At 40.8% G+C, this 27,916-nt stretch overlaps 1 protein-coding gene across 2 annotated transcripts in view; it reads right to left on the minus strand.

The window, feature by feature from the left end:
• Positions 1-23,534: 23,534 nt before the first annotated feature.
• The window catches only part of usp25 (ubiquitin specific peptidase 25), a 40,940-nt gene continuing 36,558 nt past the window's right edge, over positions 23,535-27,916 (minus strand). For both annotated transcript variants that reach the window (XM_034226798.1, XM_034226799.1), the window contains 3 exons: positions 27,709-27,832; positions 25,280-25,472; positions 23,535-24,349 (listed from right to left, as the gene is read on the minus strand). In XM_034226798.1, coding sequence (XP_034082689.1) covers positions 24,177-24,349; positions 25,280-25,472; positions 27,709-27,832 — 490 coding nt within the window. In that variant the 3' untranslated portion in view covers positions 23,535-24,176. The remainder of the gene's footprint in view (positions 24,350-25,279; positions 25,473-27,708; positions 27,833-27,916) is intronic.

Here is a 27,916-nt window from a genome sequence, read left to right on the forward strand (position 1 = left end):
GATGAGGCAAAGGGGGAGTTTGTTGAAGATGTGTTGGGCCTGACGAACCTCAGTGGACACACAAGGGGGAATACATTTATAAAGCAATAATGGGAATGCTGAATGAAAGAGGGTGCAGCTGCCTTTATTCCTAACTGTGCAGCTCTTACACTGCGACTCTGAGGGGTCAAGCACAGAAACAATAACAATGAAAACTGCTGCATACAGATTATTTTTGTTTTTGCAACCTCGTGTTAAGAATCTTGTTGGAATTGTTTAAAAGTTTGAATGACCGTAATAAACGGACCTTTGTCTTATTGAAACATTTATTTTGGCCCTTTAAGATTTGTATTTGAGTACCCCTGGTCCAAAGCATTTATTATTTTCATTTTCCCCCTCTCATATTCAGTGTGGACGGATTGAGACAGCGTGGTGTCCAGAGAGCAGCAGAGACTTCAGGGAGAAACCTCCGTGTGATGGACGTCCTGTCTGTTGGTTTGGAGAGGAATGAGGGTCTTTCCTCTGCGAGGAGGACCAGGCCTGATGGAGGAGCCCATGCTGGGCAAAGCTGATACCAACTGCACAGGCCTAGTCTGTCACTTTATTTGACTAAATGTGTTTACTTATACATTTAATAGGTTTACACCTTCTTTCCATATGTGCTTTTTATTTAAAACATTTGATGAACTTTTGGTTCACATTTCAATAAATTGTATTTGTACTCCTTTCGTCCATTATTCTTACTGAAAATGTTAGATTACACATTCACATCTGACTGAAGATTGGCCCCATTTATTTGTGACGTTGCAAACTCTGCGGTACAAGGCACAAGTGATGTGAAGCTCATAAAGCGAGGCAAATAGAAATAATCAGCGGATGGAGTGTAGATGTGGAAATAGCTGCATTCGATCAGCTGACTGTTTTTACAATAAAAGTAGTTTCTTAGTGAATGTCCTGTACTGGTCTTAAAATCTCATAACATCAGCTTTTAATGTTCCTCTTGGATGTTCTTCTTGACCCTCAGAGAAGGAGACAATTTTGTGTCTTTCAGGCATGTCCTTTCCTAACAAAAATGACAGGAAACATAAAACATATTATTGCAGAACAAGTGTGTTATTTATGAAAGCGGTGTGTTTGTGTGTTTAGGGGCTGTAGATATCATTTTTTTGTAATTGTAATGTTTTTTTTTTTATTTCAACAGAGCTACAAAGACAATCAGATTATGAATGAACAGTATGAAGTTCATCAACATTGAAATATATGTTATTATCAAAATAATATTTAACTGTTATCAAAACGTAGTGGAACTGTAGAAGCTTGCTCTGTTGTCTCACTGAAAGAATAACTTTTACCACGTTTTTTACAGACAATATTGAGAGATAAATAGTAGCAGTTCTCACTATGTGTTAAATATCTTTGCCTTCAATACATTAAATTAGAAAGCTGACAAAGTCATATTGCTAAATATCTCAAATGTAACTTTTTGCATGGAAAAAACCCTCACCTTAACTGATGTGTAGGTGATCTAGTATTTAGTATTGTTTAATGGAATACATATCAGTGTATTAAAGTCAATACTTCATTCATCTAAACCAATATCTTTCTTGATTCTTTGTACAGTATGAAAAAAAGAGTCTTTGTACCTGAGCTGAAGTTCACTGCTGTGAGGAGTCCAGTTCTGTCTCTCACTCTCTGGTCCAGCCTTTCTGCATCACCTGGATACCTTAAACAAACAGATATATATGTAAAGTACCATGTGTACAAACAATATAATTATTACATTACATTGCATTTAGCTGACGCTTTTGTCCAAAGCGACTTACAATAAGTACATTCGACCAGGTACATTATTACATTGCATTTGCATATAACTGATTCTCTTCTGTTGAACATGTTGGATTGTGTATTGTCCAAGTCAGGGTCCTTTTTATTTTACTGTAACTTTGGAAGTTGTGTTAGCAATGCTTACTGTTTATTTGATACCCATTTGGTAATGCAATTAATAAAAACAACAAGGTTTGGGTTCGTTCTTCAGATGACTGTGACGTTAACGTGTAATCTCAATAATGAACTCCAGCTCAACCAACCATATTGTAATATCTAAGTAATCATCTTGAAATACAGACACATCTTATTGTGAGGTTGATTTCACATACACTACTTCGACGTTAGCTTGTCTACATACTGTTGGAGTTTTGAGGTTTTTACAACCCCACTCGGCTCCGCGTGTCGTTTTGACGAGTCCTGCTTAAAATCATAACAGGAAGGAAATCAGACAGAGAACACCCAGATACCAGTTTAAACAATCTGTTTTAATTATCAAAGGTAATAATGCAATGCACTATAATACATTACAACACCATATAATACAATATACTAAAATCATATTGTAATGTTTTAAGAAGTAGCCGGCCACTTCTGCCCTGGTTCGCGTGCTGCGGAGATCCTTCCGGTCCTGACAGCATGTGAAGAGAGGCCGAACTCAGGAATCAACAGAATATATACCAGAAGACAGAAGGAAGGGGTGAGGTCAGCTGGTCATCTTTTCAGGTCCCCTCATTGGCAGACGCAAAATATGCTTTGTCACAGTGACCCAGCGCTGGCCAGCAGAAAACCAAACGGGCCCATTTTACAACAAAACACATCTTATCACCCAAGTCATGTGTTTCTTTATGAAAGCCATACTTGTTGGGAATATAACAGTCATTATCCCATGACATCCTCAGAACTAGCTCCCCAACAACGCCTAACTGTCTTCATACCCCCCCCAATCATCTCTGAACTTTTATTCACCCGAAGTAAGCTCACCCTTAGTCTAAAAGGACCATTGTCTCTCTTAACTGTGTGACTAAATTCTCAAGGCCTGCAGGATGCGCATAATTAACTTAGAACGAATTTAGCCACTATATCTAATGGTTAACCAAGAAAAACACTCAAAACAGAACTCACAAGTAATTCTGCATTTTACCCCTCAAAAATAGCCTAAACCACCCTTTTGATGAAAAGGGTAAAAGTGAAAGAAAAAGACTATTGCGCTAATCTACTTTAAAGAAAAGGGAACATTGTTTCAGGAATCTATAAAAAACCTCTCTATATTTAAGAGGAAAAATGTATTTTGTTCCTTCAACTATTAATACACAGGAATGTATATACCCACACATATATTTAGGGATAACATGATGCAATACACCTCTTATATATTGGTGAGATTAAAATGAATATACCAAAAATATGCTGCATCACATCTTCTGCATAATACTCTTCATAAACTTCCGCAATTCTTGAGCATAGCCAATTTAAATTAACCTTAGCGATAATAAAATATCTCTAAGTTACAAGGATGTAACCTTATTTTATCAACGTCAAACAGAAGCCGTTTGTTCTACAGTATTATCCCACTAACGCTTAACACTTGTCTATTTCGTTTTAACCTTTATATATACAGTCTATGATTTTAACTTGTAGGCTACGATTAGCATCGTTAGCACCGATGTAGCTACCACTCGCTTACACACTAAACCAAGCCTTAACATTCATTACGTAGCCGATTAAAATCATTAACACATAAATAAGTACTCGATTTTCACTTACCGCAAAACCGCATGCATACACCGTCTGTTTTAACCGCAGAGCGAGTCACAATAGTCCGATATATAAGCATGAAGAACAAACAACCACGGCCGGTGTTCCGGATTAACTTGTTTCCCGATCAACTCGTTTCCATGGGGTGCGTGGCTTTAGACTGAAATACACATTTCGATCGCTTTCTTCTGTCGTTTACATACATCTTTTGGTATATTTGGCTTCTTAGGAACACGTTGATGCACATCCAGTACCAGTGTGTGAGGTTGTGATTACGATGGCGATATCCGGACGCGCACAGCGAGGACTACAACAAGACAAACGAGTTGTTCGAATAAATCATTTAAACCAGCTATTGTTTCCAGACTTATTAGGGAATATCGTTGTTAATGTCCAAGTCCATCTGTGTATACCTTCAGACAGCCTCCAAGTGAAGCACACGGTGTTTACTCACAGTTTGAAAGCAGCGTGGAGAAGTCTTCATCTGTGTTAAACTGTGATCCTCCCACGGAACTGGGACCCGCCCACGTTAAAATGTGACCCGTCCAGGTTAAATTGTGTTACGAGTTCTGTGGCTATCTACCAGCGATCATGTTTAATATGAAAGACTACCCACACATGTATCCCTTATAAAAACGGTATTGTGCAGCACTCATCCAGATAAGATGTGACTGTTACCTCGTTTTGCAAAGATAGCAGCATAAATGTCATTGGGGATATTTACACTTTAAAATGCTGCTTGGTCGTGAATGTTGGTGTCGGCAAACAATATTACGAATCCTCTATTCAAACAACATATTCAATGTGCATCGACATGAAAATAACAAAAAAGTTCATGCTGGACTCAAACCCGAGTCCCAACAGTAAAAATCAATCATGCCCTTTGCGTTATGACAACACACTCTCACTCCCTAAGCGTCCAGGAGCGACGTTTGGTCAGTGTCCGTGGCGTCCAGTTGTGACGCTCCTAGGCTCCTTCAGCGTCATAAAGGGACGCAAATAGCTTTCAACTGATTGCAATGTATTCCCATCTGCGGCGGGATTTGACGCTCATGGAAGCACGGCATTCGTTTGTGTCGGCTGCCCTTAAAGGCAATGTGAGCGTCCATTCCCATTGGATAACGGAGAATTGTACACACGGAAGTAAGTATTCCTCTTACTGTCGATTGATTTTACAGTGATATCTGCACTACTCATTGACTAAAAAACACCAGATTATCCTTGATAATTACACAACATTGATTGGTTTAAATTGTGTGCAATGCTTTGTATTTTTCCCCTTCGATTCGGAGAAACAAATATTTTTTCGGAGTAAAGGATGGCAGAAGACACTACACTACCCAGAATCCCCAGCTATCGTTTGGAGTACACCATGTGCTCTGTTTGACAAACCCCGTTTTTTTCACTATTCATTCCAATGGCTGGCGTCTATGTCACGTGATCTTCAAATTTCTCCCTGCAGAAAAAGAAAACATGGCCGAACTTCGTTTTATTCTCGGTGGAAAATGCCAATTTTAAAGTTAGTTTGGCCATTAAAATGCGTTTTGATGTCATTTGATGCGAGAAATATGAGTTGTTATTTCAGATTATGTGTGCAGTGGATGTCCATGATCTTTAGTTTGCTAGTTATTATGAAGATTACTTCAGGAAATCGCGACGTTTTCATTGTTACCAAGGTGGTTGCTAGGGACGCTGCTATCGATATTATTTCTGTTATTTTGTGTAACTGTTTAATGGTGTTATCTTTATTGCTACCCCCTTCCCCGTCAATGTATAGTGTTGGTCCACAGCGCAAACATATTAGTTTAACAAAATCCGCATCTAAAGATACGTTATTTTCCCCTGTGCAATTCCAGTCTCACATCTCACAGCACATCGTCATTAACAAATACCGGAAACAGACCGAAAACTTTTAAAAAAATAAAATAATACTTTATTCCGAGTGTGCTTGCTTTTCTCTTTGAAAGTCATCACATAACGGCATTGTAATACACGGTTCGGCTGCATTAAATATTACATATCTGCCATAGTTCTGTATTTATAGAGCCCTGATGAGAAGACTTATAGACAAACATGAGGAACTGAAAACGTGACGTGGATCATAAATATATCAGCCATTAAACAACATCTTACATTTCTTTTCACACAATACGTCTCCTTGCAGTATCAACACTAATTCGGCTGACTTTTATATTTGATCCAATTGGTAGATAGGCTGTATTTACACCATAAAGGTGCACAGCTGATATAAAGGGACACCTAGTGGTTAAAGCATGTTATTGAATTTCATTATTTTTATTATTAGATATTAATAGGATCCCTATAAAGTATATTCATTACTCGTTATTCTCTACTAATAGTTCATTAAAGACTGTATATAATGACTATTTTGCACATCCCTTTCAAGATTTTCTAAGGTTATTGACATATCATATAGGCCTACACAACTATGGTGTAGTTCTGCATTGAATGAAAAACTTGGGTCGCAGGTTCCTCAATAGTGCATTACAAGACATCTATCAATATTTGTGCATACCTCCAGCAATGTTAACTATGTTGAAGCACTTATTTTAAAACTGATATTATACATAATGTATTATACTCTTATAAGATGTATGTAGATATTTCATCTCCGGCCTTGTCAGGTATTGAACAATCAATAAATAAAGAACACAGAATTGTTAAATATAAAACACAGAATTTGTGTGATTATACTAAATGATTTACAAATAAACACCACTGCATATTTACAACTGTTACACATGCTGATGTAACGCAAATGTTCCAACTTGGGATCAATAAAGTATATCTTATTTTAAGCTGATCGATGGCTACTGCCATATTTGCAAAATTTGCCTCTGAACCTTGACAAGTGCATGTTTAAGGCTTATCAATTAATGTAATATAATGTTATCAATTAACAACAGGGGTCACAAACATAAGACCAGCTGTTAAATAAAGCTCTTCTTGTGAAGTAAAAACTTCTTTGCAGCAATGTTGAGTCAATCATGAAATGAGGGAAACTGGATTCGCCTTAGTCAATACACTGATATTTATTGAGAATTCGTACGGCCGGAGAGATCACAGTATACCACAGTTCTCATGTAAGATACCAGCAAACTCTGAAGACAAAGGTGCCAGGAACACATCTATAGATAAGAAGAGGAGGGCCCTAAAACACGCGGGTTTTCCTTTAATGCATGCCAGATGTCGAGACAAAGACTCGTTGCATTGCATACCCACATGAGCCAAGCTTCTCCCCCCACAGGATATCAGATGACCTCTTGACCTGTGTCTTCCTGAGAAGCTACACAGGATCACATTACAGGCAGGAATATATGCGGTTTACCAGAAACAGATTCCCGAGGACAAGTCACTAAACTCTATATACTTTAACAAGACTAAAATATTCCTTTACACTTCTGACCTTAGCTGGCATGTGTGTATATATATTAATGCTGCCCATTATGGGCACAAGCAATTTTCACACATTTATTAATTATATGTTTTAAATTTGAGTGTTTCCTATCCCCTAAACCTCCAGGGATGTACACAGTTTAATACTGGCAACTTCTTATTATGGGAAATACGAAAACGTCTTTTAAAACTAAAACTCCCAGTAGAGACGTGCCATAGATAGAGAACATGTTGCGAAACAGAATAGCCAGCATGTGTAGTTCTGGGGATGGGGTGGGGGAGGGGGGGAGGGGGGGATGCGGTGGACCCGTTCAAATCCAGTTTTGGACAGTCTGCCGTGCATGGTTCCATCCCATTTCAAGTGCTGTTCGAGTATCGGCGTAACCCTCGGAGCACACTCTCCAATCACAGAGCTTGAGGACTATCACGGGGTTTGTCAAACAGAGCACATGGTGTAGTCCAAACGATAGCTGGGGATTCTGGGTAGTGTAGTGTCTTCTGCCATCCTTTCTGAAGGAGCCTAGGAGCGTCACAACTGGACGCCACGGACACTGACCAAACGTCGCTCCTGGACGCTTAGGGAGTGAGAGTGTGTTGGTTATGAGTGCGCCACGAATCTTCACTTCCTAACAGACCACCACAGCTCAATTTGTTCCATTAATATTGTCAACAAGTTCTAGAAAAATGCAACCCGACATCATATTGATAATAATATATGATACAAATGTAAGACATGACAACAATAATAGTTTGTAAAGGATTTATTGACGTGAATGTTTTGAACAGTGAACACAGAAATCGTAACAGTTTAACCTGGGCGGGTCACAGTTTAATCTAGGCGGGTCACATTTTAACCAGTTCCCTGGGAGGATCGGTTTAACACAGATGAAGACTTCTCCATTCAACACGTCCTAACAGATTACCAGAGAACAATAAATAAAGTCGCTGTGTTAATGCCTGTTACATCACATTACATGACATTTAGCTGACGCTTTAATCCAAAGCGATTTACAATAAGTATTCACTGTTCAAAACATTCACATCAATAAATCCTTTACTAACTATTATTGTTGTCAATATGATGTCGGATTGCATTTTTCTAGAACTTGTTGACAATATTAATGTAATAAAATGAGCTGTGGTGGTCTGTTAGGATGTGATGATTCGTGGCGCACTCATAACGCGCAGGGCATGATTGATTTTTACTGTTGGGACTCGGGTTTGAGTCCAGCATGAACTTTTTTGTTATTTTCATGTCGATGCACATTGAATATTATGTTTGAATAGAGGATTCGTAATATTGTTTGCCTACACCAACATTCACGACCAAGCAGCATTTTAAAGTCTAAATATCCCCAATGACATTTATGCTGCTATCTTTGCAAAACGAGGTAACAGTCACATCTTATCTGGATGAGTGCTGCACAATACCGTTTTTACAAGGGATACATGTGTGGGTAGTCTTTCATATTAAACATGATCGCTGGTAGATAGCCACAGAAATCGTAACACAATTTAATCTGGGCGGGTCACATTTTAACGTGGGCGGGTCCCAGTTCCGTGGGAGGATCACAGTTTAACACAGATGAAGACTTCTCCACGCTGCTTTCAAACTGTGAGTAAACATCGTGTGCTTCACTTGGAGGCTGTCTGAAGGTATACACAGATGGACTTGGACATTAACAACGATATTCCGTAATAAGTCTGGAAACAATAGCTGGTTTAAATGATTTATTCGAGCAACTCGTTTGTCTTGTTGTAGTCCTCGCTGTTCGCGTCCGGATATCGCCATCGTAATCACAACCTCACACACTGGTACTGGATGTGCATCAACGTGTTCCTAAGAAGCCAAATATACCAAAAGATGTATGTAAACGACAGAAGAAAGCGATCGAAATGTGTATTTCAGTCGAAAGCCACGCACCCCATGGAAACGAGTTGATTGGGAAACAAGTTGATCGGGAAACAAGTTAATCCGGAACACCGGCTTTAAGTTGTGTTCCCTGGATGAGCTGAGCAGGCAGAGTCCCAGTAGCTTCACGGAGCAGCTAGCAGAGAGACGAGAAGCTAGCAGCAGCAGTCACTTGACAGAGCCGTCACTCAATGTGACCACGTCCTAATTTATGCAAAAACGTTAAGACCTAATATAAATAAAAGGGTCGTGTTAGAAAACAATTCACTCACAGATCCAGAACCTAACTATATTCATAATAATATTTATTGCATCCATGGGTAGAAACATGTTTTTTTCTGCTGTAAAGTTGGGCATTTTAACATGGGGGTCTATGGAAATTGCTCCTTTCTGCAGCCAGTCCCTATCGGCCAATATATGAACTGCAGTGTGTGGCACTTCCGTATTGGCGTCCCGGCTCTTCCCCAGAGTTTGCCGCTTGACAAAAACCAACACATGTTTACTGAAAATATACAAGGACATCTTTATTTTATACAAAGCTCAATATGTTATGATTGTGACATGACTAAAAAGCCAACGTTTTTAAACTCATTGTGCAACCCAAGGTATACTGAAACTCATAATGACCACTTTAATTTCTGAATTGTAAATCTCCTCCTCAAATAATTCTGCGCCTAAACCAAGCGTGTGTAAATTATCCAAATGCAATATCAGGGATGTTTTATTAATAAATCAATAAAAATTGAGTCAAGTTACTCGCTCAAGCCCTATAAGTAGCTACAATTACTTGCACATGTATCTTCTTTCTTTTAAAGTTCAGTCAAAGCATACCAATATTTTATTACTGAACATGACTCGATTTCAACACTAAACGTAACACTTTCAGACGAAATTCTGTGATGGCCTATTTCACATCGCATACAATTTGTAATAAAGACATGTGTCTGTAAAGTCCTTTGCTCTAAATAAACGTGAGCAAGGTGACATTGGATATAAGGCTTATAAATGGCACAAACAAAAGAACAGAGTAATGCATCTGGCCAGTAAATGCATTTTTAACCTGTAAACAAAACTAATGGGTAACAAAAAAACTGGCCAAAAATATATATCCTCTCAGCAGTAATCGTGGGTTGTGGTCAGGAGCCGAGATTTGGTCTGTCTCTCCGGCCCTGTCCACCTCGCTCCCCCCTCACAGCACGAGGTGCTAGCGTTAGCATTTCTTAAATTGTGTATTATAGAATGATCACACCGGTGACAGTACTCTTCAAAGGGTTCACGAAATATGACTACTACTCTTACTGTTTAACATTTTGGGTTACTTAATGTTACTTCATATTAAGGCTAATAAAAATGACAAGGCTGTAATGCTAACTAACGTGCTAGCTACTAGCTAGGTAGCTAACTTGATCCAGCCACTCCTGGTCCTTTCATCAGACGGGAAGCGAAAGAACGAGCAAGACCCATTGCTGGTATGATAACAACCTGGTACTAAGCAGACAGGCATCTTGTTAAAGTGATCTTATCTTATCCAGCGCCATATAGATAGATTATATATGGCGCTGATCTTAGCTATCTCTTAGTGGAGGAAAACAATTGTGACATCACTTACTCTGGGATTTGTAGTCTTTCTAGTTGCGTATTTTTCATAGTCTTATATTTTAACGGTTTTACGACAAACTGTGACTTTTTTTACATGGAAATTATTTTGTAAGATTGACAAACATATGTGTAATTCATGGCACAATTCAAACGGGATCGAAAGATAAGTTTTCTCTCTCCATTGACTTCAATACATAATGTTTCCGAAATAAGGTCCCATGGACCGGAAATAGATGGGCGTGACTTCGCCACTCTACGTCACAGACCCTACGTCCATTTATATACAGTCTATGGTTGAATGCTGAACTGTAATCAATGAACAGCATTCTCACATATGTGTTCCTCTGGTCCAGGTGTGAGAGGGCAGTGTGGATGGTGAGGGCTATGGGCCTATGGCGTCGTCTGTGGACCTGTTTGCTCTGTAGGCAAACTGCAGGGGGTCCAGAGTCAGGGAGGGAGGAGGTGATGAAGGTTTTGACTAACCGCTCAAAGCACTTCATTATGATGGAAGTGAGTGCTACTGGGCGGTAGTCGTTGAGGCTGGTGATTTTTTCTTTTTGGGGACAGGAACGATGGTGTTTTAGGGGATCTATCATGCAAAATGCACCTATCATGCAAAAAGTATTTTTTGATGTCTTTTATACATAAATATGTGTCCCCGGTGTGTCAGGGAACTCACAAAGTGTAAGAAAACAAAACCCTCACTCTTTTCCTCCGTACCCAAATCTCTAAAAATGGCGGTACAACGGAGCTGATCCAGATTTGCGTCCGATATGACGTAATATCTGAAATGTGGACCCACGGCACTTTCAGAAACGTTGCTATCAGAAACAATGCCCGACTGTTTTGGACGTAATATGGTCTTGGTTTAAATTAGCAAGCATCGCTAACACTCAGAGCTAGTGTTGCATAGTGCACCGATACTAGAAAGGTATCGCGATACCCTGCCGTTAAAAACGTTGATTCCTCCATTTCATTAGTATCGGTACTTTAAGAAAGACATTGTTTTAATAAGAGCCCTATTTCCTGTGTGAGTTCAGCGCTCTGCTTCCACTCCCTGCAGCTGTTATCAGCTCATCTAAGAGACTGTGTTTGTTGTTTGAGATGATTAGATTAGATTAGATTACTTTATTGTCATTACAAAAATGCAAGCACAGTGTAACGAAATATAAGGATGGTCTAACCAGAGTGCAAAACAGTCAGTTACATACACAATTATCAGAAGTATGTACCAAAATAAATGATTCAAAAATAAAGGTAAATAGATGGGAAATGTATAAATAGGAATACATACACAGATAATAATAAATACAGTGAATACAGAATTGCGCTTCAGCACAGCACACGACAACAACTAGGCAGTATGGGACAGGGTGGGGTTCATTGTCAGCAGTCTTACTGCTGAAGGGAAGAAGCTGTGCGTAGTCCTATTGGTTCTACCCGGGAGGCTGCGGTAGCGTGTCCCAGAGCGGGTGCCACGTAGGGGGACAAACAGTGTATGGTTGGGGTGGGAAGAGTCTCTGATGATGTTTCGTGCCCTTCGCAGGCACCGCTTTTCATAGACTGAGGCTATGGAGGGGAGTGGCATCTTGATGATGCGTTGTGCGATCTTCACCACCCTCTGCAGTGATGTATTGTCCTTGACTGTGCAGTTACCGTACCATACTGATATGCAGGTGGAGAGGATGCTCTCGATGGTGCAACGGTAGAAGTTCATTAGCACCTGGGAGGATAGGCGGAGTTTTACCAGTTTCCTCAGGAAGAAGATGCGCTTGTGAGCCTTCTTGACTAGGGCTGAGGTGTTGGTGGTCCAGGAGAGGTCCTCCGAGATGTGGACTCCCAGGAACTTGAAGCTGGTGACCCGCTCAACCTCTTCTCCACTAAGATGGACTGGGGAGTGCGTGCCGTCTTTGTTCCTTCTGAAGTCCACAATGACCTCTTTCGTCTTCTTGGTGTTGAGAGCCAGGTTGTTGTTAGCGCACCACTCTGCCAGATGCTCAACCTCTTCCCTGTATGCCGTCTCATCATTGTTGCTGACAAGCTCGTCTGCAAACTTAACGATGGTGTTTGAGCCATGTACAGGTTTGCAGTCATGTGTGAAGAGGGAATATAGGAGGGGACTTAACACACAGCCCTGTGGGAGACCAGTGCTAAGGATGAGATTCGAGGATGTGAGCTTGCCTATTCTAACATGCTGGGGTCTGTTTGTGAGAAAGTCCAGTATCCAGTTGCAGAGGGAGGGGTCGATGCCAAGGTCACTGAGCTTGGTAATCAGTTTTGAAGGAATGATGGTGTTGAATGCCGAGCTAAAGTCAATGAACAGGAATCGTACGTATGTGTTGCTCTGATCCAGATGGTAGAGGGCAGGGTGTAGTGCTGTGGAGATGGCGTCATCCGTACTCCTGTTGTTGCTGCTATTTTAGTTAATACGGATTCTTGTGTTAAACTTTCCTGTCAGCTCTCAGACCGTAGTCGAGGAAACATGGGATGACTCTCTGACTTTTCAATAAGGCAGACAGGCGAGCTCTTCTTTGGGAGGCCGTTGCATTTATTAAGGTCTTTGTTACAGATCTAACTTTTAAGACACTCACAGAACTATTTTGCTGCTGCTTCGTTCATTTCACAACACCAACAATACCACCGATCGCTCTAGCATGCACACACACATGCAACACCAGACCCGGCGCCAGAACAAATCTAAAGGGAGGGCATATGATTATCATGGGAGGTAAAGATTAAAGTTAATTTGTTTGTTCTAAACTGTATTAAAGTAAACATGTATTATTTTTAGGGATGCTCCGATCGCCAATTTCGGGGCTGATCGCCGGAATCAGCATCGGCCGATACCGATCGCCGATCCGATCGAGTGGGCGGGGCCTAAATGGAAGATTTAAACATCACTTTAAATCTTCCATTTAAAGTGATGTTTAAACTCAGTTAATGGGGCTCATTCACTGGAGCTTCCACAAACAACAATCAACTTAATTATTACATTCAAATGATGTACATTATTCAAGTTTACATTCACTTTGGATAATAACACGGGAGAAATGAGCGGAAGCGCTCTCTTTTCCTCTTTTCCTCTCTCCCTCCCCCCCCCCCCCCCCCCCCTCTCTCTCTCCTGACAGCCTGTCAGTATCTCATGCAGCTCACTGATCTAGTAATGAGTGACCCGACAGTGAAGAATAAATATATTTATAATAACTAGTTTAGCTTGTTCCAGAGGTAGATAAAATAGCTAAGTGTGTTAGGTCTAACTCTTGTGTGTTTCGTCCCGCTTACCGGTCCGGCGGGCGGAGCTGCAGGATTTCTGCTTCACACACACGTTGCATACCGCTATTTTACTGTCTTTTTCGGACACCTTAAAATAATGCCAGACCGGTGAAGCCATTTTGGCGAGCTTGTTTTGCCGCACACAGAGAAAAGTGTCATGTATTTTACTTCATGCGATCGGCTCTCGCGATCGGCATGTTTAGAGAGCACCGATCGATCGGTAGAGAGTGAGTATCGGCCGATATCGATCGGTGACCGATCGATCGGAGCATCCCTAATTATTTTAAACTGTATTGAAGTGAACATGTATTATTTGGGACTGTTTTAAAGTAATCCTATTGTGATGACCACAGCCACACAGGGTAAAACAACTACACTGCATCCTCATCTTCAGTAGTATTGCTTCAGTGCAGCTACAATAAAACATGCCAATTAACACCACACATTTGCTCTAGATAGTAAACTCTTTATTTGATTGTAATCTGACATTACTTCAAACATTTTAGCACAGCTAATACACAAGTATTTGTTTGTATTAATTACATTCTTTGTCTCTTGAGTTACCATGTCCATTGGGGGAGGTTACTTCCTGGTTCAGCAAAGGGCGTGGCCGAGCGCTGAGGGCTCATAAATACTGCAAGGAGCCAATTGGGACAGATTGGGACAAACCACCTGCTTCCATGTCAAAGGGGGGATTTGGGTTTTGTCAGTGTCCTTTGTGTATGATGTGACTATTAATTATCCCTTGGGTTCAACTTGGTTTGGCCAAGCCACTATATAGGTTCCTTGGTTTTTCATTGTAGCAGGTCAGTTTTGTTGAGTTAACACCTGTTATGTGCCTTTGAGGTATTTTCTGTTGACCTCTTTTATAGGCCTTGTTATTATATGATGTTCTTGTGGACTTTTGGGGTAAATAAAAACCCTAGTTTATTTAAACCACTCCTGTGTCCTGTTGCCTTACTGCTTGGTCCATGACAATTGGTGGCAGTGGTGGGATCATTCAGTGGAGCACACAGGTGTTTTTTTTCACTTTTTTTTTTCTTTAAAAAAATAAATAAAAAGATTCAGCGTGGAGGGAGAATTACAAGGAAACCGGGAGGACCGACAAGCCTTTCAAATGTCCAGGAGAAGCAAGCCAGTGGTGAAGAGGAGGACAATGAGGCCTCTGGAGTGGTAGAAAGCACTAAGGGTGAAGGTAAGGAGCCATCCATGTCGGACCTGGTGGCCCTTCTTCAGGCTCATATGGGGCAGACGGAGGCTCAAGCGGCAAAGCAGAGCGAGATAACTACAAGACAGGAACAGCGTTTTGAAACAATGCAACAGCAGTTTCAGCTTTTACAGTTAGAAGTTCAGGCCAGAACATCTCCAGTACCAGATTCTCTGTCCGCAGACCCTGATCCATCAGAGGTGGAAGTCTTACCATCCACCAGCAACCATCCTCAGGTGCAAGCTGAGTTTTTTACCATGGCTGCCCATCCAAACCTTGCAGGTCAGTCTCGCACACACCATGAGCCCAGAATGGAAAGATTAACGGACAATGATGACATTGAACACTTTCTGATTACATTTGAACGGATTGCTATAGCATGCCGGTGGCAGAAATCAGATTGGGTTTTTCACTTGTTACCATTGCTTACTGGCAAAGCTAGAGGTGCTTATGTGCATATGGACATTGATGATTCCCTTGACTATGACCAAGTAAAATCTGCTATTCTTTCTAAGTATGACATCAACCCTGAGACCTACAGGCAAATATTTCGTTCCTTGGAGTTTAACCCTGACGAGAACCCCAAGGAGTTGTATGTAAGACTCAAGGAACTTTATGGGAAATGGATCCAACCAAAAGGTAAATCCATACATGAAATTGGTGAAATAATCATACTAGAGCAATATTTGAGAATGTCGTCCCCTGAGCTTCAAGTCTGGATCCGAGAGCGTGACCCAGGATCGGCGATGGAGGCTGCTGGACTGGCTGATGTCTTTGTTGCTGCCCGTAATAAAGGACAACAATGGAGCTATAACTCATGGAGTTCAAAGGATCGACACAAACCAGCTCGACAGTACGATCAGGAGGCACCCTCCGGTGTGGGTAAGCCTCCCATGTGGGAAAAGCAGTCAGCTAGCGGCCCATTTAAACCTCTTGGTAAAAAGCCAATTTGTTATCTCTGTGGAATAGAAGGCCATATAAAACCTATGTGCCCCCAAAATGCAGCCAAAATGACACAAATGTGCTTTGTGCCTCGCCCTCATATTGAGCATGTGCGTAAGGATGACCAGTCTATTAAGATGACACTCATAGAAGTTAATGGACAGATTATCAAGGCCTTGCTGGATTCTGGGAGTAGTCAGACTCTTGTACACCGGAAGTTTGTACCACCCAACATTATTAGCACAAGAGACACGATCCCAATCTGTTGTGTGCATGGAGATGAGAAAAGCTATTCAACAGCTGACATGTACATAAAAGTAGAGGGTCAAACTTACCTCTTGAACATTGGGGTTGTTGATAACTTGCCTTATCCAGCGGTGCTGGGGCGAGATCTTCCTGTGCTTTTCGATTTGTTGGAAGGGAAGCAAAGCCAAAAATGTAATGTTGTAGTTACTAGAGCACAGGCAAAATCACTAAATGAGCACTCTGAGACTCTTAGTGCTTTACCTTTTTTCAATCAGGAGCTTGACACAACATCCGGGAGACCTCGGAAAACTCGCAGACAGAGGAGGCAGGAAAAGTTCCAACACACAGTTGTGAACCCACCATCCAGCACTGAGCCAGATTTAGCCTTACAACTACAACTACACTGCATCCTCATCTTCAGTAGTTTTGCTTCAGTGCAGCTACAATAAAACATGCCAATTAACACCACATATTTGCTCTAGATAGTAAACTCTTTATTTGATTGTAATCTGACATTAGTTCAAACATTTTAGCACAGCTAATACACAAGTATTTGTTTGTATTAATTACATTCTTTGTCTCTTGAGTTACCATGTCCATTGGGGGAGGTTACTTCCTGGTTCAGCAAAGGGCGTGGCCGAGCGCTGAGGGCTCATAAATACTGCAAGGAGCCAATTGGGACAAACCATGTCAAAGGCGGGATTTGGGTTTTGTCAGTGTCCTTTGTGTATGTTGTGACTATTAATTATCCCGTGGGTTCAACTTGGTTTGGCCAAGCCACTATATAGGTTCCTTGGTTTTTCATTGTAGCAGGTCAGTTTTGTTGAGTTAACACCTGTTATGTGCCTTTGAGGTATTTTCTGTTGACCTCTTTTATAGGCCTTGTTATTATATGATGTTCTTTTGGGGTAAATAAAAACCCTAGTTTATTTAAACCACTCCTGTGTCCTGTTGCCTTACTGCTTGGTCCCATATATATATAAATATATAACCTTCTCACTTACACTCACTGACCCAGATACCAGCACACACACATATTCTTTTCAAGGTTCTTTCTGGGGCCAATATAATCTCAAGCACCAATACATCTGTGTACAATGTTTGATTATCTGGGAAGGAATAGTTTGTGTGAAATATTCCTTGGGAAAGTAAAGGAGTGAAGTCAGGTGCAAGATAAAGATTGATTCTGTCCTTGTTTACTTCCGAACCTGTCACGCTCTGTTCAGAAGTAATGCACCAATATATCTGTGTACAATGTTTGATTGTCTGGGAAAGAATAGAGTTTGTGTGAAATATTCCTTGGGAAAGTAAAGGAGTGAACTCAGGTGCAAGATAAAAAGTGACTCTGTCCTTGTTTACTTCCGAAGGTCTCACGCTCTGTTCAGAAGAAAAATACTTTTTCCCAGAACTCTGATTCGCTGTATTGAGCCCGACCCAAAGTGAATCCAACCAGTAAGAACACCTAGGGGAGTGAGCAACCGACACTACTCCTCCCCACGGACTCTCTGATTCGCTTAGGAGTAAAATGGGACTGAAGAGCCGACACAACTCCGCCCCAAATATGTCTATATATACACTGTTGTTTATTCATGCAAAATGCCCCCTGTTTCTGACTGGCTGGTCCCGATATCTGTATCGCACAGCAGTAGAACTGGGAGTCCAGAGTACTCTGTAACTTGTATTGGTGTTTTTTACCATTAAAATCAGATTATTGTTATAACTTTTATTCCGGTGTTTTGAACTCCTTCTCTTATTAATCTGACCAGGCTCATCTAACGGACAGCACGGAGCGGAGGTGGGCTTTAAGCCACCACCACTGTGTTTGCTCCTACAGAGGGCACACAAAACCGTCATGTGCTGCGGGCCTGCGGCACAATATACAGTGGGGCAAAAAAGTATTTAGTCAGCCACCAATTGTGCAAGTTCTCCCACTTAAAAAGATGAGAGAGGCCTGTCATTTTCATCCTAGGTACACTTCAACTATGAGAGACAGAATGGGGGGAAAGAATCCAGGAAATCACATTGTCTGATTTTTAAAGAATTTATTTGCAAATTATGGTGGAAAATAAGTATTTGGTCAATAACAAAAGTTCATCTCAATACTTTGTTATATACCCTTTGTTGGCAATGACAGAGGTTAAACGTTTTCTGTAAGTCTTCACAAGGTTTTCACACACTGTTGCTGGTATTTTGGCCCATTCCTCCATGCAGATCTCCTCTAGAGCAGTGATGTTTTGGGGCTGTCGCTGGGCAACACGGACTTTCAACTCCCTCCAAAGATTTTCTATGGGGTTGAGATCTGGAGACTGGCTAGGCCACTCCAGGACCTTGAAATGCTTCTTACGAAGCCACTCCTTCGTTGCCCGGGCGGTGTGTTTGGGATCATTGTCATGCTGAAAGACCCAGCCACGTTTCATCTTCAATGCCCTTGCTGATGGAAGGAGGTTGTCACTCAAAATCTCACGACACATGGCCCCATTCATTCTTTCCTTTACACGGATCAGTCGTCCTGGTCCGTTTTCAGAAAAACAGCCCCAAAGCATGATGTTTCCACCCCCATGTTTCACAGTAGGTATGGTGTTCTTTGGATGCAACTCAGCATTCTTTCTCCTCCAAACACGTCTAGTTGAGTTTTTATCAAAAAGTTCTATTTTGGTTTCATCTGACCATATAACATTCTCCCAATCCTCTTCTGGATCATCTAAATGCTCTCTAGCAAACTTCAGACGGGCCTGGACATGTACTGGCTTAAGCAGGGGGACACGTCTGACACTGCAGGATTTTAGTCCCTGGCGGCGTAGTGTGTTACTGATGGTAGCCTTTGTTACTTTGGTCCCAGCTCTCTGCAGGTCATTGACTAGGTCCCCCCGTGTGGTTCTGGGATTTTTGTTCACCGTTCTTGTGATCATTTTGACCCCACGGGGTGAGATCTTGCGTGGAGCCCCAGATCGAGGGAGATTATCAGTGGTCTTGTATGTCTTCCATTTTCTAATAATTGCTCCCACAGTTGATTTCTTCACACCAAGCTGCTTACCTATTGCAGATTCAGTCTTCCCAGCCTGGTGCAGGTCTACAATTTTGTTTCTGGTGTCCTTTGACAGCTCCTTGGTCTTGGCCATAGTGGAGTTTGGAGTGTGACTGTTTGAGGTTGTGGACAGGTGTCTTTTATACTGATAACGAGTTCAAACAGGTGCCATTAATACAGTTAACAAGTGGAGGACAGAGGAGGCTCTTAAAGAAGAAGTTGGTCTGTGAGAGCCAGAAATCTTGTTTGTTTGTAGGTGACCAAATACTTATGTTACCGAGGAATTTACCAATTAATTCATTAAAAATCCTACAATGTGATTTCCTGGATTCTTTCCCCCCATTCTGTCTCTCATAGTTGAAGTGTACCTAGGATGAAAATTACAGGCCTCTTTCATCTTTTTAAGTGGGAGAACTTGCACAATTGGTGGCTGACTAAATACTTTTTTGCCCCACTGTATGTATAAAAGACATCACAAAGTGCATTTTGCATGATAAGTCCCCTTTAAGACAGTTTCCCCTTTAAGACAATTCTTGACTTGGTATCGGTATCGATACAAAAATGTTGGTATTGTGACAATGTTATGGCAGAATCCTTATTACAGCGTATTTCTGGCTTATTCATCAAGGTCACATGGTAAGCTATATCATGTGTGTTACTGAGTTAGGTCACACAGAGTTAGAGAGACAATGGTCATTTTGAATTATCAATAGATGTATTTATTTTAAGTGAGCTGACTGGTTAGAGGAAGTTCAGAGAAGGCCTCAGGTTATAAAAAAGATGTCATGAGATAGAGCAGGGGCCCTTTAAGCCCTCTGCTCTGGCTCCCTTGAGTTTAGACAAAAATAAGAAGGAAATAAAATAAAAGTATTTGTAGGACTATTTATATTTTGTTGCATGGTTGAAAATGTTTCGTATCTTGTATTTTGAGGTGATACTGTGACACATAAATAAAAAACAAAACGGTCAACTAAAATATTGGTCACAGTCACAGTCTATGGTCACATCCTGCTACGGTCCCGCGCGAGCGCCTTTTCTTGGAGGCGAATAACCTGACCCCCGGCTCGATGAGCGAACTATGGATAAATCAAAGAAAAGTACCGGAGGAACACAGGATTTAATTCTGTGTGGACAGTTATATGCTTTCACAGCAAACGATGCTGGTTTAACGGTATGTCTGATATGTAGAGAGAAGTTGTCAACGGTGGTGCAGCCTTTACGTATCGAGGAACAACACGGGAGAGGAAGACAGCTGACGATCTTCAGTCATAATTCAATGGGGTATGTAATTTATTTCAGAAAACACTTTTTGTTATATTCCATGGAATGCTCTTAACGTCCCGATAGCAATGAATATATTAAATGCTTTGACAATAAATACATACAAAAATTAATCTCTGGAAGCCGTAGCGCTGTAAAAAGCACGACCAATCATCTGAGCCGGCCCGGCTAAAGTAACTGGATGGCCTACCTGCCTGTCAGCCTTCCATCTGTGCACAAACTGATCTCCTGCCCTCATTGGTCATGTGCGCGTTCGTGTGTTGGAGGAGGGGCTCTGTAAGGAAGTCTGAAGGAAGAGGCATATTTTTTCCGGTTGTGTACTTTCAAATTCTAGCGCACTCGAGCTGGTTTCTCCATTCTTACCTACCCTACCTTTAACTCTTTTTATGGTGCAGCTATATGTTTTATTTATTTCAAAGTGGGCCCATTTTAATAATACTTTTTTTTCCTTCAAATGTGCAGAGGTACGGAAGAGTATTAGGGCCACATAACAATTTTTTTTGTGAGGATTTGAAAAAAAAAATTTTTTTTTTTGTTCTGAGAAAAAAGTCAGAATTCTGACTTTAATCTCAGAATTCTGACTTTAATCTCAGAATTCTGACTTTTTTCTCAGAAATACCGGTAACTGTAGAACCAGCTTCACTGCGATTTACACATTGCAGTAGGCAACAATGGAGGACGTGAGTGAATTTCTGCGCGCCAGAGGGGTCCAAGAGGAAACCATAATAAGTCATTTTACAACCATCTGCAATGTGTAAATCGCAGTGAAGCTGGTTCTACAGTTACCGGTATTTCTGACTTTTTTTCTCCCAAATAAAACGTTTTTTTTTTGTTCTGAGAAAAAAGTCAGAATTCTGAGAAAAAAGTCAGAATTCTGAGATTAAAGTCAGAATTCTGACTTTTTTCTCAGAACAAAAAAAAAAATAATATTTTTTCAAATCCTCACAAAAAAATGTTTTATGTGGCCCTAATCCTCTTCCGTACAGAGGACTCCCCAAGTGCTGTGTTTAATTTATTTTAAAGTAGGCCTGTGTATTATTTTTAATTCTCCTTATAAGAGTTCTTTGTTTCTTATTAGAGGTTAACAGTTTTATATCATGTAATAAATAGCCTAATAAATGCAAAAAAACTGTAGTTTTTGTCTGATATAACAATAAAAAACTATGAAATATGTTTTGCGGCTCCAGACAAAAAAATGTTTTGGAAAAAGGAGCAAAATGGCTCTTTTGGTCAAAAAGGTTGCAGACCCCTGAGATAGAGGAACTTTCGACATCTGCAACATATACAATTGTGGCATTCAGAGGGGAAAACATGTGATGGCGTGTGTTAGTTAATGTAAAGGAAATTAGGGTACGTCATTGTAGAAGTCCTATATATGTCTCATTGCTGTAGGACTGCTTGAGAGCAGAGGTAATGTTTTCCTCGTTATTATTGATTGTTGTACACCGAAATAATAATTTATCAACTATATCTGTGTTTTATTGATTCCTCTCTGTTTCGTTCTTTCCTGTTGTGAGTGCTAAATCGCCACAACAACAACACTATCAGAGCTAACCTGTACTGGAGAGAGTGTGTAAAAAAGTAGGAAATTAAAAAAAGGTACTCACCTTGTGGTAAACCCGCAAGAGAAAAAGCATTTGAGCTCCATACTGTTTCAGAAATAATCCTTGATGTGGTTTGGAACATGAGATGGCATTTAATCACGGGAGCATTTAGCTGTATCTGCGGTAGAATTCCCCCTCCTTTTTTTTTTTTTTTTCAAGCTAAGGACCCCGAATCAGCAGTTTTCTAAAAGGGCTTAAACAGAGAGATACGAGGGATGTCTAAAATGCATGATCTGTTTGGTATTTTGAGCAAATCAGACATGTTTTTTATATATCTGAGACCCATAATATATGCTTAAAAAATGGCATAATAGGAGACCTTTAATGCACGTTTTCTGATTATATAATAATTGTCGCTGTCCGCTAGTCTGTTGAAATGGTTTCCAGATTAACAGCAGCATGAAAATAACCGGCCAATTCTCCATGGTGGAGGCTACGGTAGAAATGCCCGGGATTTGCGTTTTTAACCGCTTAATGTCTGACCAATTGTTCAACAGCATTTCCGTGCACTCTTGACGTTTGCCTGTGTGAACGCAAACCGAGCCTTCTGAAAAATGAAACATTGTAACAAACTCACTTTGTAATGTAATATAATTTTGCAATATTTAAAATGGCATTGAATATATATTTAGATTAGATGTATATTAGTGCCTGTTTTAGCAACTGCGGATGATAAAATGGGCTCATTAGGTTTACATGTTGTCCTCCTGGTGGCCTCCATCAGTATGATGCCAGTACTGCCACTGTTTCTACTCAATCATTACAGACTCACTTCAATTCAATAGATAGAATGTGTAAAATAAGGTGATGCTGCTGCCAATAATAATTGTTGCCCAATAAACATTTGCAAAGCAACCAGGTCTACTTGAAACCCTCTCTGAATACAAACTAAAAGATGGTTTCACACATACAAAGCATTGATTTCTAGGCATTTAGTGTACTTGTAGATCCAAAATGAGAGCTCTGACCAGCTTGTGATGTCACCAAAGCTGTGCCATGTACTGGGAAAAAATGCTGCATAGAATTCTTCCATAGTGATTTGTTGTCAAAGTTCCTATTTAAAGCTTGGAGTTAAATATACAGCAATTTAAACATTTGAACGGTTATAAAGAGGGCTCCTCAAAAGGGGCTTCCTTCTGTTATCCCTTGGGTTACTTGTTCCAATAAATGAGTTCAGAATTACACAATTAAAAAAACAAACAAACTTCAAAGCAGCTAAAATAAGTATTCCTATTACTTTGGCCACATGTTGCATGCTTTGAGTTTGTATCTCCACATTAATGACAGTTGGCTTCTAATTAGCTGCAAATAGCAGCTGATAAACCTGAATTTAGCATCAACTTCATCACCTTAGTGTCACCAATGAAAAGTGATGATTCATTTCTAAAAATTATGTGCATTGTCAATAATAATAATGCAAATAACGAGAGTGTAAGTTATTGTTTTGCAAACAAAAGGCAAATCAACATCAGGCAAAAACATTAGTTTATTCGGCCTAAAAGGGCCATAAATAAAACTTTATTCTCTCGATTTACAAGCCACAGGATGTCCATGGCTGTCTACCACAGCACTGAAAACATCTCATTCTGGCTCAGTCCACAAACACATGAGACCCCTGGGAGGTCCCCTGAGCCGCTGATAAATCTGAAGGCTCTCTTCCTTACTTCCTTAGAAAAGTCAAACAAAACGTGTTAATACTGTACCAAACTGGAGGCAGAGCAGCGGGGGAGGAGGGGGCTTTAGAAAGGGCTGTGAGTGCGGTGGGGAAAGCTGGAATCAAACTGCAACAACAACAATAATAACTATGAAAAACCCTTTTTTACGTTTGTTTTTCTCAAAGCTGAAGCACAATTTGCTTGGCTTTCAACCACTGCACTGCCACAGTTCCTCCATCTCCTTTCTTCAACAGTCCATCCTCCTTCCTGTGTTTTGCTTCAAATAAAGAGGAAATCATATTTATAATGATAAAACCTATAGCAGCCAAAGAGTAACAGAGGAATAAGAGCTAGAAGCGAGAGACCCCTGGCTTTTGAAGGAAGGCATGGGTTAAGAGAGGTCCATGGATGTGTGCTTGTGACGAGGGAGGTGTCCGGCCAGGCCCCCCCGTGCTCATCTCCCCTCGGTGGGCACTCGGCCCATGGCGGCCATGACGAGGCTGAAGCGCTCACTCAGCTCCAGGATGGAGAAGGTGGGCAGCTTGGGGGGGTCGTGGAAGCTTTTGATCTCCGTGGAGCAGTCCAGTAACTTGGGGAGGAAGTCGGTCAAGCGTTCCTGGAGGTTGGCTACCAGCAGGAAGAGGAAACACACAGAGAGGAAGTCAATGATAACAGTCTGACATAACAATGTGCTGATCACACAGATTGTAGAACTAGCAAAAGGGTCTGGATGATAAAACCTTTCCTGAACGGAGGCCAGGAGCACTCTGAGGGCTGACACTGCAGCAGACTGACAAAACGATGAGTCCTCGAATCCCGTTTCTCCACCAAGAAATTATTTAACTAATAAACACACTCAAATGTTTATTTTACATTTATTTAAGTACATTGATTACAAATGTGAGGTACTTCTACTTTCCTTGTGTATTTCCATTTTAGGTTGCTTTGTAATATTGTAATGTTTACTGCACTAGTTTTAAGATGGCTTTATTTACTAGTTACTTTACAGATTATTATAGGTTCATCTACATTGCAGCGGGAAAATAAAATATTATGAGCTCCACTTTTAACAGCTCTAAGTGATGAACACATTAATGCGTCCCAGCTTATTATCAACAAATATTAAAAATATTATTCTAAAATGTACTTTTTGATGCTCATACTTCTGTACTATGTACTTTAACTTGTTACATTTTTTTGAATGCAAGACTTTTACTTGTAACAGAGTGTCGTTATGCTTTAGTAGTGCCATTTTTACTTAAATTAAGTTAAAGACCTGACTACTTGTTTCAATACTGCCACTTGTGATCTCTTAAAGGTTAGAGTTTTGGGGCTCTCTCTCTGACGGAGCATTTACTCATGGCTAGGAAGCCCTGGAATCACCTCATTGTTAAACTCGTCTCCATGTGTTCTTCTAGATAAAACATTGAGATTTCCCCAATGGAAAAGCCTTTCCTCATAAATGAACTGAGCAGTGGCCTGATTATGATGACCTTTGGCAGGTGGAATGTACTAGTGACCCAATCCTTCCTCCTTCCAGCTCCTCCAGGGACTCACACTCCATCTCCTGGCCCAGGTAGGAGCACCAGCGGTTCCTCATGTCCTCCACGGCCAGCAGGTCCCTCTCCGTGTCGTGGATGAGCAGCAGAGGGATGCAGGGCACCACCAGCTCGTTCATGATGCCCAGACCCGTGTTCACCTCTGCCTCTTCTCCAGACTCAAACATGGCCGCCGCCTGCTCGTTCAGTTTCTGCACAAGAAATATACAGAAAATGATACAATTGTCGAGTACATTCAAAGGCTTTATTGTTCATAATCACAGCTACAGTGCAGTTATGTCTCACTTGGATCATGCTCCATATTTTGGATCTGCAGTTCTTCCCATAGTGGTTTGAAGAGCTCAGATCTAGACCCTAACATGAAGTATCTTTGAAGTCTTTAGGCCCTGTGTTCACAAAGCACCACTTTTCTGAGCCCCAGACTCTTTTTTTTTTATTGTTTTCGATGAGGGGTGAGCACACCTCCTCGAAACAAAGCGCTGCACCACTTTTTTCTGAGTACTTAACAGTCTTTGTGCAGTCGATCCGAGCGATTTGAGTTGAAAATATTTCAACTTTTCAGAAAAGTGCTGGTGACAACACTGAAGAAGTTGGAGGAGAAGCTTGTGTTGGCCGTTTTCTTAATGTAAACTAACAAAACAAAGACGGAGACGTTTGTGAAGATCAGCTGAGTTGACCCTGGATGCTGCTGATGCTGGTGAGTGCATGACATTTACTGGCGTACACAGATTGTCCTCTTCACTCCAAACAAATATAATGTCTATCAAATCGATAGTTAAAAGCAAGGGGGCAATAGTCTTGCTTTAAAAGTTGTAATATTTATGTCAAGATAGTGTTCTGATAGAAACAATAAAAAAGAGACCTTCGGAGGAGGCTCTGTCCAGCACCCTGCCAGCAAAAGACAATATATGGCTTAACTGACTTCCTATTTCTTCAATATATGTATTAATTATTTTTTTATCTAACGTGTCGTACTGTTTTTATTACAAACAACATTCTTATGTTTTCACTTTTACTATTTTCATTACATGCATTTCCCAATTGTTACTTTCTAATGAAGTTTGCCATTTGTTCCACTGAATAGTAGAGAGCTCATGTTCTCCCACAGACATTACTTAGTGGGTACTGAGTTGACTTCCTTCACAGACAAACCCCCTGACCTCCTCTGGAGTTCTGAATCGGGGGACTGCAAGACTGGATTTGAGAATCATCCAAGAACATTAACTGTGTCAATGTTAGCCATGTTTTCAGTTAAAACAAGAGCTGGAGGTAAACAGCTGAGAGAACCGTGCCACAGATCTGGCCTGAGATCTGAGATGAGCTGAGGTTAGCCGAGGACGTGCTTGTGTCTCATACTAATGTGTTTACACTCAATGCCCCCCCCCTCTCCCACTCCAATGATTACATTACGAGCACAACGCTGGTGTAAGGTTAGCGAGTGCAGTAGGGAGAATGCTGCTAAGTGTGTGGCTGATCAGACCAAAATATCCACAGCCCTAACCAATAACACCACAGCCTGGAGCTGAGGGGTGAAATGAAAAGAGGCTCCCATCACAACTGAAAGGATTTTCATCTGCCAGTATCAGATGAAAAAGTGGCCTCCAAGCAAGCCAAAGCAATATCTCAGGAAAGCAATTTGATTATAGTCCAGCAGCTCAGTATCAAAGGGAAAAGTCTGCCTGTGTTTTGCTGAGTCACTTTAACTGAGGAAGTTTGAAAGAAAGGAAGAGATCACAGCGAAGACACAACAGAGGTAATGCCCACTTTGCGATCACTGTTACAAGGTCAAAATGATAAATATCTACTTGTTTCAAAGTAGCATAGTGATGCAGGGATGACTTGTTTTTTTATGGGCTGCTCCGGAAGTTAGCATCGCCTCGACAAAAAAGCTATGAGATTTTAACATTGGATTTTGGAATATTGCAGGAAACAAGATATGTGGCAAACACATGTATATGACACTTACACATTTTTCTCAGCAGGATCATCTCCACATATTAACACCACTTAAGGATGTTTTAAGTATAAATGGAATCTCCAGACGTAAAAAGCTAACTGCTAACAGCACAGTCACATGATTTCATGTCACCACCGCTAAGCTAAAGGCGGGTAATGTTCCGTGTGATGACGTCTCATTTAGTTATGTGTTAGCAACCTCCGTTTTAAGAAACGTAAAAGCTTCAAACATTCACCAGTGGGATATTTATTGACATATATTATGTCGTAGAACAAAACGTTAAAATCACATAAGCTTGTTATAACCACAGTCCTTATTTCAGGCATTTAACCAGAAACACATTCGAAAACTAATGACTAAGAGATGAGGGAACCAAAATGCTAACTCAATTCCAGGTTTTTATGACTCATTCCAGCGCCACTCTGTTGAGAAGTTGTATGAAGTCAATTGTGACTGGTTCATTGCCTCACCAGCATACACTGGCGACGGTAGTGACCCAGGAGCTCCTCGTCGTGCCCTCTGTAAAGCCCTTTAGACAGAAGCTCCTTGTTGTACTGGTACGCGTAAATCAGATACATCAGAGCGTCTATGTAACTGAAAAGAAAAAGAGATCATATATTCAGATGAAATACTATCAAAGCTGCAGTGAGAACTTTTGATGGGAACCCATTTCACAGA

Source organism: Gymnodraco acuticeps, unplaced genomic scaffold (assembly GCF_902827175.1).
Source record: "Gymnodraco acuticeps unplaced genomic scaffold, fGymAcu1.1, whole genome shotgun sequence".
Classification (NCBI taxonomy): domain Eukaryota; kingdom Metazoa; phylum Chordata; class Actinopteri; order Perciformes; family Bathydraconidae; genus Gymnodraco; species Gymnodraco acuticeps.